Source organism: Aulonocara stuartgranti (assembly GCF_965226115.1).
Source record: "Aulonocara stuartgranti genome assembly, chromosome: 4".
Classification (NCBI taxonomy): Eukaryota; Metazoa; Chordata; class Actinopteri; order Cichliformes; family Cichlidae; genus Aulonocara; species Aulonocara stuartgranti.
The window spans coordinates 28,247,439-28,259,315 of record NC_138942.1 but is presented as its reverse complement, the minus strand read 5'-3'; the positions used below and the strand labels follow the sequence as shown (position 1 = coordinate 28,259,315).

General features: G+C 42.2%; 1 protein-coding gene across 1 annotated transcript; it reads right to left on the bottom strand.

Moving 5' to 3' along the window:
• Nucleotides 1-2,242: 2,242 nt before the first annotated feature.
• On the bottom strand, nucleotides 2,243-10,280 carry farsa (phenylalanyl-tRNA synthetase subunit alpha). Its single transcript, XM_082530772.1, has 13 exons — nucleotides 10,086-10,280; nucleotides 9,843-9,980; nucleotides 9,437-9,535; nucleotides 9,230-9,348; nucleotides 5,996-6,088; nucleotides 5,367-5,495; nucleotides 5,175-5,290; nucleotides 5,003-5,087; nucleotides 4,817-4,916; nucleotides 4,196-4,364; nucleotides 3,957-4,034; nucleotides 3,400-3,514; nucleotides 2,243-2,777 (listed from the first exon to the last, which is right to left on the bottom strand). Exons 1-13 carry the CDS (start codon nucleotides 10,230-10,232, stop codon nucleotides 2,672-2,674), a joined length of 1,494 nt encoding a protein of 497 aa, XP_082386898.1. The 5' UTR covers nucleotides 10,233-10,280; the 3' UTR covers nucleotides 2,243-2,671.
• Between the last annotated feature and the right edge of the window lie 1,597 nt (nucleotides 10,281-11,877).

Here is an 11,877-nt window from a genome sequence, read left to right as displayed (position 1 = left end):
TCCATTTCTGGAGTCTTTGACAAAGCTGCTTCCAACCTCCTGGCCTTCTCACACACTTCATTAAAATGTTATTTGAAGACACTCGGGGATTAGAGGAAGACTTAAGGGAGTTCCAGCTATTCAACAGTTACGTACGCAGAGCAGCTTAACCCTGCAGCTTTAGCGCAGGTGTCGCACGCGCTCGTGGATTCCCTTTAGCTGTCTTGTACACAGAACGGGACAATGCAGCTTATGGCTCAAAGGTAACCGAAGATCTGAACATTTTAAAAAGAGACATTCAAATTTGTCTTAATTTAGCAGAGCAGAAACCAGACGGGAAATGATTAAGAAATTTACAGGTTAACTGTCCTAAAAACTGTAAAAGACCCATCAAATTAATCTGAGAACTGAACTTTCTCTGAACTTTGTCCAGGCAAAACAGGACATCAGCAGACTTCAGAAAGAAAGAAATTGTAAAATGCCCCAGGAGGCCAAAACAACTACAAAATAATAAAAGTAAATGAATAAAAATTTGAAAGAAAGAGTGGTGAGCTCTGCAACTTATCCATGGAACTGTGGTGGATGATCACGGGATCCTTTCTGTGTTTATAAAATACAGTAAATTATAAAATACAGAAATGAAGAGCACTTTACCCCGAGGCAGGAAAAAAAACAGAGAGTTTAAACATTTCATCAGCATCAGGAGGAATTCTGAAATGCATGCTGTAGTAAACAGCATGGACATTGCTTCACAGAACAAATAAGCCTAAAATATTCTAGAAAAACAACCCAGGAGTCGTAAGTTGTGGAGTGACAGAGTTAAGTCACCGGACATTAATCTGACTGAGCTGCTTTTTATTAGATTAATGTGTCCAATTACATTTGAGCCCCTAAAAATAAAGGCATATGTACAGCCAAAGGTGGCTCTAAATACTCTCATTTTAATATAGTAGTTATATTTTGGTTTGGTCCATTCAAGCCCTCGGCCCATCTGAGAGGCATGGTGAAGGTTTGGGTCAGCTGACTTCAGTGTTTAATAGGTAGTTGTTAGAAACTCGATCACTACGTGTTGAAGTGGTGACGCATATCACTCTAATCTCTTTGATGGTCGCGGTACAGTTCAGTTTCAAATGTGAGCTTTTGCTAACCAACATTAGCATGAGCAGAAAGCTCGCTATTCAGCATAAGAGCTATCAGGACTGTTATGTGACACTGAAATTTAGAGTTTTACAGCCTGATCTGTCTTGATGCATGATCAATCATCCATACATCCATCATCTGGATGTAGTGTTTTCAACCATGACTGATTTCTTTAGTCTTCAACACTGATCAAAGATCATTGATCACTGATCAACGGTCACTGTTCACAGAGAGTTGGGGGATGGCTGCAACCACAGCATTGTAAGATGGTGAAAGCTGTACCCTTAGGCCCCCTCCTCGATTCAGAGATGGTCTTTCCCTTTTCACGTAAATGGCCTCCTTGACTCTGCGCTCAAACCAGCGTTCCTCCTGTCCAGGATGTGTACATCCTCATCATTGAAAGAGTGTCCACTGGCCTGTAGGTGTAAATAGACTGCTGAGTCCTGGCCTGACGAGGTAGCTCTTCTGTGTTGTGCCATCAGCTTTGCCAGAGGTCGCTTGGTTTCCCTGATGTATAAATCCTGGCAATCCTCCTGGCACTTAACAGCGTACACTTTGTTACTCTGTTTGTGTCGGGGGACCTGATCCTTGGGGTCGACCGATTTTTAGCGCAGCGTGTTTTGTTGTTTAAAGGCCACGGAAACGCGGTGTTTGCAGCCATTCCCCAACTCTCTCTGAATTGTACTCATGGTCTTTGATCAATGGTCATGGCAATTTGCATATTAATGACCAAAGAACTGACCTCACAGCCCATTGTTCATTCAGTGGGCTTGTGCAAATGTACTGTTTAGAAGATTGGGGAAACCTGCAGTCAGCTGAGACTGAAGAAGACACTTGGATGAGTGACGAAATGTTTCTCCCACTGAAAACGCTTCGTCCAGATGATCAGAATCAACCTTTTGGGATACGACTTGATCTGTTTTATTTTAATATCTTTTTAACTTTGTTTCTCTGGTAAAGACGCAGACGTCACTCAGTCGTCCTGCTGCTGATCGGCATCTCACTGAAAAGCTGCATGCTTTTAGAAATGTGTGGGAGGATTACCTTTACAGTGTATGTTTCTCATACATGCATACAAGTAAAAACATGCTCATTTGAAGAATTACAAGCCAGACTGCACTGATACCTGGAAAAAGCTTTTATTTTGACTTCCAAAAGTTGCAGTTTTATTTTTCCTGTACAAGATGATTGAATATAGTAGATCAGGGTCAAGGTGGTAAAAAAGGCAGTTTGTAACAAATTCAAGACTCATCCTCATTCACCCAGCTGCAGTGTGGAGTTCATAAAAAAAAAAAAAAAAGATGCTCTTTTGTGTTAAAGCCCTTTGAAATCAGATCTGTCTGAAGGCTGTGGTGAAAAAAAGCCCCGTCCCTTTTAGCGCTACAGTCGCTTTCAGGCCAACTGCTTTTACTGGCCGAGCTTTGATAAAGGGGACAGCGGTGGTGCCGGGCTTTGAGGAGAGACGTGGGTATGAGGTGTTACACAGTAAAGATAAAAAGGAAAGGGTCCATCCAAATGAATAATAACATTAATAACAACAGCTGGGCGGTACTCAGGAGTCCAGGCGGCATATAGGGCTGTCGTAGACCATCTGTAGGTTCACCTTGTGTCCCACCAGCTCTCTGATGTTGTTGATGCCGTATTTAATCATGGTGGGCCTGCGAGACAGAGGAGAAGCCCGCGTGAGCGGTTGTTCTGTTGGGAGACGCGACTATGTTGTGTCTAACAGACGAGAGCGAAAACAACAGAGGTCGGAGTAGTAAAGGATTACTCGCCCTGGATTACGGAACATTACCCAGCTCACTCACTCCACGGTTATTAGCTGCGACAGTTGGTCGTAGTTAAGACTCAATTAGCGCTCGATTCAAACAGCAAGCTGAATACAGTGTGCGACGGCGCGACCAGCGAGCGACTCATTTGGGACGACTTCACTTTAGAAAAGCGGGAGTGAGCAAAGAGAAAGGCAGAGACTCACAGTCTGACCTCAAATAATTTCACAGGATAATAGAAATGAAACTCACGTACAAGCAGGAGTAATCCTCCACAGGAAACAAACCTACATTTCTTCAATGTGGGTCAGTTCAGCGCGTACACAAGAAGTGATTATGAGTACACACAGACTTAATCACACACCTTTAATCCCTACATGGAACATCTACTATAGTTTGGGAGATACGTACTGACGTCCTTCCCTTTTAGACTCATGCTGTGTCTAGCGTGGCTGACCTCTCAGTTTTCCTTGTAGCTAATTAACTCGTATTGCTTTTCATGCACGCTCACCTTTCCAGAGACAGGCCCCAGGCAATTACAGACACATCCTCAGGGAGGCCCATGGGAAGCAGCATCTCTGGTCTGAACACTCCTGAGTTTCCCACTTCCACCCACTTTTTTAATCCTGTACACGTGGAAAGAAATGACAAAAAACAGGGATGTCAAACTCATTTTTACTGTGTACAGCCCACCAACAAGGACAATTTCAACACTACATCTCAGTCTAGTGTAAAGAAGATCAACTAGATGATTATTGATTGCGATGTGTCACATGAATGACCATTGGGGAGGTCTCTATCATTGGTGAAAGCTATAAAACTTACAGTTAAAAGTCTAAAATTGATGTCCTCCTTCACATTTTCCAAAGCCTCCCAGTGGGCCAGATTGGAGTCTTTGACAGGCCAATTCTGGTCCCCGGGTCTTATGTTTGACACCCCTAATATACACCATCAGAAATGTCTATAAAAGAGACTACTAGGATGTTCTTTTGGCTTTCTTAAAGCTCAGGTTTCTGTTGTGTGTAAGTTAGACTAATAGCGCTACATAAAAACAGAGTTGCACTGTACCTTCATGGTAGCTGAACACTTCCATGCTGGGCTCTGTGTAGGGGTTGTAGGCAGGCTTGAAGCGTAGTTTGGTAATTCCTAAAAAAAGGCGTTTGGTAAAAGAATAGGATATTGTAACTGTCTGTTTATTTTATTTTTTTTAAAGTGAGTATTAAGAGGCTTTCTACAAACAACTATCAGCACATTTGTCCCTTCCAAACTTTGGTCTTTCAAGTCCAGTGTCCTCTATCAGTCCTCACCTAGTTTGGTGAAGAACTGATGCAGAACACCCATGAGGTCTCCCAGAGTCAGTCCATAGTCGGCTACTACGCCCTCTATCTGGTGGAACTCTGCTAGATGGGTGGCATCGAGGGTCTCGTTCCTAAACACGCGATCGATGGAGAAATACTTGACGGGGGTGAACTTCTCCTGGTTATCAGTGTGAGGAGAAAAGGAAGGGGAGAAGAGTTTTAGAGTTATTGACTGGACACATACGACGTCAAAACAATGTGAACCCACACCTTAAACCATCTGCTGCTGCTGCTCTTCTATGGAGGGAATTACTCACATTCAGACACAGGAGCATTAGTGAGGTCAGGCGTAAGGCCTGGATCTCAGTCAAGTTTCCAGTTCACTGTCCAAAAAGTCAGTGGGTGCTTAAAGGGCAGGTCTTAAGACATGGTAATGACAAACGCTGTGCTCTTGTTGTCTAAAACATACTCTATGTTTTACTTCAGAAAACAAACATTATGTTGAAATTACATTTACTGACGGGGGAATTACACTCTTAGTCGTGAGCTGTATTATGAAGTGTTACCAAGAAATCAAATCACCAGACAGCTCTGATTTATATGGTCAGTGCAGCGTCCCTACAGTCTCACCTGCTGTGCCAGTTTATACAGCATGCGTGCGCTGACTGCTGTAGTGTGAGTGCGGAGGATGTTCTTCTGAGCCTCCTCTATCTTCCAGTCATACTTGTACCTACAAGAGAGATGATAAAATGCAATGAGATGCAGTGACAGCAACGACACTGTTACTTGTTAAGTGAGCTTGTGATCACGCCTCACCCCTGTGAACCGTAGCCTCCCTCAGAGTGGACCTTCTTCACCCTCTCCAGGTAGTCCTGTGGGAACTCGTGGGCGTGCGCTGGGTCTGAAAAACAGCGAGTGAAGGGTGATCAGAAATCATTCTCGATTGAACTCGCAGCTCATTTCCACCACTCGGTGACCTCGGGCTCACCGGACAGGAAGAAGGTGTCGTGCTGGTCTCTGGCTGGGTGCTGCTGGGGCTGGAAGAGGGAGTCAAAGTTCCAGAAAGAGCTTTCTATGAAGTTGTTGGTCGGCATCTCGGTGAAACTACAAGAAACAGATGGTTAACTGGGTGTTTTATTATGCGCATGTGTGCGTTTCTCCCAGTTTCACAGCTGCTCACCCCATCTCCAAGAAGATCTGCCGGAACTGCGTTCGCACCTTCATCAGCGGGTGTAGGTGACCGCAGTCTGGGGCAACACCCATGGCCTCAAAGTTGTAGGGCTTAAATTTCTTCTCTTTCCAGTTGCCACTGGAACACACCACATGCAGGGAGGTAACACAAAAACATTTCTCTCAAATCATTTCGCCATTTTTAATCTGTGGCTGAGATGATTGAGACGGGCGAATCTACAGTGCACGTAATCAGCACGGAGCAGCACGCAGAATACCAATTTGAATTTTGGGCAATGCAACATCTGGATACTGCTTTTAGCCAAATCCTCTATGATATGATTTCATGCAAAAAAACAAAAGTGTGCAAGCGCTCTTTTCATTCTGTCGCTTTCAGCATGAAAGCTAAAGCATCTGTCCTGCCCTGCCTTTAGGACTGAGTCCACATCTTTGGACTTGTCCCCTTTTATGGGCAGATTTTTTCTCTGTCCTCACTCAGGACCCTGCAGGCTGACACTGACTGCCAGAGGAGGGTGGGCCTGGGTTGGAATTGAACCCAGGCCTCTGCAGTGAGGACTCTGTGCGCACGCTTTACCTGATGAGCTACTGAAACTCTGAGGAGAGTGCATCTCTACATACCTGGCAATCATCTCAGGGGTGAGCTCCGTCTCCTGTTTGGTGATGGTGGTGCTGAAGGAGTTGCCCTTAGTGATCCAGTAAGACTTCACAGTCCTGAACACAAATTAGAATGACCTCAGTACGCAGAAAGGTACTGCTGTTGACAATCTAAAGACCGTAAAAACATGCAGTTATTTTTTATTTTGATTCATACTTTCATAGCAGAAAAATCATTTCAAAATAAAGGATTTTAGGTACTTCTTGCATGAATTTATTGATTAGAATAAAATAAAGCAGAACATTCTTAATAGCAAGAAAGAAAGTACACCTCTGCACAGGGCTGTGCGATATGACCAAAATCTCCTATTCCAATATAAGAATTCTATCGTCCCGATAACGATATAAATCACAAAAATGTAACATTTTCTGTAAATTCTGTGAATCTCGGGCAGCTCGTCTTGCGGGAAGTGTTTCCAGCTGCGCGTCGTGTAGCTGGAGTCGAGTGTTTTAACCCATGCATGAAACTATACATTTTTAGACATAAGTTGTAACGGCCGCCGTTTTCTTTGTGAGTATTTATTACACGGCGTGCTGCGGGGAAAGCCTGTTCTAACGTTTGAGTCTAAGGTTTATTTTTTAGCACCTGGCGGCTCTTTTTTTAATTCTCATCCGTAAATAATCTGCTCTTTCACCTGATTCAGTTTATTTTGAAAAGCCTCAACAGGATCTTGAGCTTTATTGTGAAAGGTTTATGTGGAACATAAAAAAGCAGACACGCGATGCTGTTAACGTCGTTGTTGCTAACCACAACCCATAAAAACAGGCGCTTGTCCGTCCATAGTGTGGTTATATAAAATATAAGAGAAAGAGAGAACTTTAAGAAATTAATATAGCCACTACAGTGACCATCAAAACGATGAAAAAATATTGCCGTAAACAGTTTATTTTGCGACACCACGAAACAAACGATAGCGTAAAATGAAACGATAGACGTTTTTATATCATCATCCGATATATATGGTTCTATCGAACAGCCCTACCTCTGCATGGATTTGAACTTGTGACCTCACACTTTCAAGCCCATTTCTTTTCCTACTGAGCTAGTGTGGCATAGTGATAAATCCATTATGTACCACACAGATTAGTTGTGATGGCGTTCAGAAAAACAAACATGTGTTTAGCTCCTTTCTTGCAATAATGATCCAGATTCATCACTTTTTAAACAGACCTCCATTCTACATGGAGACAACACAAACATCCGCCCATCTGTGGACCAGCTTTGGCCCAGGAGATGACGTCAGGGTCTGCTTTGAATAACCAGTCAGAGGAGGAAAGACTGTCAGATGTGACGAACAGCTATATAGCCACATATATGTTCTCACAGAAACATCATGTCTACCCACGACATGATCACTTCCCTAAACGACAGAAACTCTGATGTGAAGCTAATTAGCAGAGATCCTGTGAGGTTAATTCAAGAACCTCTGTGACAAACCTGCCATGCTGCCACATCACAATGTGATGGTTAAATCTGTCTCACATTGGGAGGATTATTTAAACATCAAACGTAAACATGAATAGAAGCAAAACATTTTTGTGCTGGGGGGGGAGTGCTGACAGGATAGCAGGAGCTCTAGTTCTACACTTAGGTAAACATGGGAAAACCAACTAGGTAGATCCAACAAATCATTATTACTTTTTCTAGTGCTCCTCACAGCGGTTTCCTCACATCCATTATTCTTAAGCAGGGGCTCTGCTGCTGCTCAGAGAGGATGCAACATTTATGGACAAGAGTGTCATTTCAATCATCAGTTTAAATGAAGTTAAGCTGGTTGTTAAACTTAATTTGTGCTGCTTTTAGGCACCTGTGGGCTTATTGAAGTGGTGCTGATGCAGACAGGCAGGCGGTTTATTTGTATAGCACTTTAAAAAACACACCAGGCAGACCAAAGTGCTGAACGACACCGATCAAAACAACTAGCAAAATTAAAAATACAATAAAATTAATAAGAAAGGTGTCAGTTTCCTACACAGTTAAAAGCCAGAGAATAAAAATACGTTTTCAATCTGGATTTAAAGACCTGCACTGATGACGCTTGTCTAATATGGAGGGGAAGGTTATTCCAAAGCATCGGAGCCACAGTTGAGAATGCAAATGTAAACTGTTAAGACACAAGAATCATTTCAGACCTGTATAAAAGATTTATTGAGCTTTTAGGGGAGCAGATCATATGCAGCTGTATTAATAAAAGGATAAAAGGCTTTACCTAAAAATATCATTATATAATATTATATTATCTGAACTGAAGCCATATTCCCCACACACACACACACACACACACACTTTGCATCCTGGACCCGAGTGCGCTTTAGTACATCTTTATTTGTTCCACTTATTTTACTCCATCACTCTTCTCCATTCAAATGTAAACATCACCCCTCCCACCATCACGCCCACTCTAATACACACACACAAAGCAAGTGTGGTTGTTTTTAGCGCACAGTGACACGCCATCCGCTTCCATGCCTTACGGATTCATCGGTTATTTAACACAGTGATGAATTTTCCACTCAGGCTGAATGCAGCTGAATCACACCGGGGATCACCTCTTCCATCACATTTAATCAAATGAACCAGACTTACAGGGTCAAACATGCTGAGGCAGAGGAGTGTCAGTACAACCTTAATCTGATTAAGTAAAGATCATTTTAAAGCTTTTACTCTGGAAATTGTAAGACTTTTTTCCACTTCCACTTTCCATGACTGGAAACAGCAGCAGCAAATATTTTTGGGACCATTTAAAAACATTTATATCATGTGTTTGCCCGTCCCGCCCGCCTGTATGTAAGAATAATTTCTAACTCTACGAAACGAATCAGCTAACATGATTCAGACCACTAAGTGACATAAAATCTGATGGTTTAACACTCCTAGCTACCATTGCAGAGATTTGGCTGAAACCCCATGAGCAGCAGACTTCATGTGTGTGTGAAATGTGAAGTGAAAATATTGCCTGTTGCAATACTGAATGAAATTCAACACACTTAACTATGTTTTTGAAGACCTCTAGAGATGCCTGTCTACTTTGTGCATGTTCATCTCTTATTACTGCTGAGCTTGATGAAAACTTGAATCCAGTAATACCAGGCAAGCTGGAATGAGCAGGGAAACCCCTGAGTATCAATTAATCGTCTCCTGCCACCTACTGGCAGAAAAAGGTACACATTCACCACTAACTAAACAAGAGGACTTACACTTCAGAGAGCAGTTTTCTCTTCTTCAGCTCATTCTTTTCTTTTTCTTCCAGCTGAGTACTGTGGCCTTTCTGCACCAGAAGCAGTTTCTCCCTGACCTGGTCGTCTATGCTCTCCACCTGGGGATCAAAAACACACACCTTAATGAGAAAACTGACCTCAATCAGAAAAGGCGACAACAAAAGGCGGGTATGATGGAACACCTACAGTCCTGAATATCCTGGGGCCACCCTCGTGGGCCTTGTCCACTCTTATCCACTTGCTGGACATGGCCTTGCTGAAGCCGATCTTCCCAAATGGCAGTTTCTACACAGAAATGATGGCAGAGTTTAAGAAAGTTTAACTGAAACATCAAAAAAGGCTGAAAATACATGAGAGATGCAGACATTGGGAAATTCAATACAGATGTTTGACAAACATAAAATACATACACGTAAAACCTGAGCATAAACAGTCGAGTGGATGTTGTATTCGTAATATTGTGGACTTTCAGGGATATTTAAGAATCAAAACCTTGCTTCTCTTAAGTGTGTAGCAAGTTACCTCCGTCAGGTACCTAATGCATTAGATTCTTTGTTATTCTGATAATAATTAATTAATTTCAAACACTAACCATGAGCTCGCTCTGAGCCAGGCCCTCCTGGGGGATACAGCTAAAGACCCGGGATTCATGGCTGCCCTGCTCGGCGATCTCGGTGCCCTCCTCGGTCAGCTCCCAGTGCTTGGAGGAGCGCAACTCGGCTGAGATTACCTGTACAACAGGTAACAAACACGGCTGTCAGCTCAACCTATTGCATCAGTCACCGTGCATTTGACTGTGACAGTCTAACTTCCGCTGCTTCTTCGTGAAACTTACGTCACCGAGAGCCTGGAGACTCTTCACGGCCCCGACGATGACCTGATGATCCACCCCGAGGCTGGTCGCCACGGCCAGGCTGTCCACGCCGTCGTCCACCTTCTCAACTCGCTGTAAAAGCGTCTCCAACACACCGGTGTCCGCCATGCTGTAGCTCTACGAAGCCCGAAAGAGACCGGACGTGACGTCACTTTCTCGGAGGCCGAACAAGCAGGAGTAGCTAGGGCTTATCCTTCTTATTTCATTGTACTGTATATTGTTACTCTTATTTGCCCTGTATGTCTACTGTAAAAACTGAACTGGAATGACTGACTGTTCGCTTTATAATTTCAAATAAAGTTCAGAAAAAAAGGAGTAGCTAGGGCGACATAAAATGGGTTACCGTAAATATTGTATTTCTGTGCAATTTAGTTTTTGAATTTGAAACAGAGAAATTGTTTCAGAATCAAATTTCTAATCTTTTAATAAAACAAAATAAATACTTACTTTAGCTTTTTATGGACACCAAATATAAAGGTTTTTGACTGATAATAATAATAATAATAATAATAATAATAATAATAATAATAATGGATTGCATTTATAAAGCGCTTTACAATCCCACTATTCATTCACTCTCACATTCACACACTGGTGGAGGCAAGCTACAGTTGTAGCCACAGCTGCCCTGAGGCAGACTGACAGAAGCGAGGCTGCCATATCGCGCCATCGGCCCCTCTGGCCATCACCAGTAGGCGGTAGGTGAAGTGTCTTACCCAAGGACTCTTGTCACATACTGCTACTACTATCCATTGTTGAAAAAATGTGTTCATGACAGTGCAGATTTCTGGCATTTTGTGTAAATTTAAGCATGTAACAATTTAATTAGACAATAAGACAATTTAGTTAGACTTGTGTTTGTAACTGAACCACCTCATGTTGTGTAGCTGTCTGGATTTTATACTTATTGGGCTACATACTTATTTATTATACAGACTATACAGTACATAAAATCAAATACCCCATGTTTTATGTAACTGAAATGTTTAATTGTGTGGGCTAAAAAATAAGACAGTTGTAGACTATATTTATATGAAACATGTATACATTTACTGCATTTGATGTATTTTAACCATATATAATACATTGTATACAATGTAACACCAGCATTTGTGTAAAGAAAAAAAAAGGCTGTGATTTTGCCACCCCATTTGATTTCCATACAAACCTAAGAAAATTTCTCTAGATCCGCCCCTGCATAGCTAAACATTGTTTATCAGGCATTATCAATAGATGAAATTGGACCTATTATGCTACCTACAAGCTCCATAAAAGCTAGTTTTATTTTAGACTCTACTAGAAAAACTTTGCTTGATGTACACCTCAAAGTAATCCTTACTTATCTTACACTGGGTCTTTGTGTAGCACCAAGTTCAAAAAGAGCGACTTAAGCTTCTTTTTTCCTTTGTAGCCACCGTCCTAAAGCAGACTAAAATTGCGTTGTCATGGCAATCCAAGTATGGGCGGATATTATGATGTACAAGGTGGTCTAACATCCCTTTTTCTGCGAAAAACGCTTTGGCCTCAGCACATCCCTTTATATAACTATATAATTGTAAATAGCTACTGGTTTAATCATAGGCAGATGTTTATGCATATAAATATGTTTTAAAAGACTGACTCCCCACGTTTCTCAAAGTGGTTTGGTCCACTGCCGACCAAAGGATGAGTGAGAAAGCGTCATTTCTATAACATAGTTCCAGTCGGACTATATTTTATTGGTTACTAACCTTTAACAAACTTTTCCGCTTCA

Excerpts from the sequence above, each read along its gene's own strand:
- farsa (XM_082530772.1), bottom strand. The coding sequence starts at position 10,232 with ATGGCGGACACCGGTGTGTTGGAGACGCTTTTACAGCGAGTTGAGAAG. Across the intron at positions 9,536-9,842 it reads TGGCTCAGAGCGAGCTCATG|AAACTGCCATTTGGGAAGAT; the intron begins GTTAGTGTTTGA and ends ATTTCTGTGTAG. Across the intron at positions 5,291-5,366 it reads CAGATCTTCTTGGAGATGGG|TTTCACCGAGATGCCGACCA; the intron begins GTGAGCAGCTGT and ends TGTTTCTTGTAG.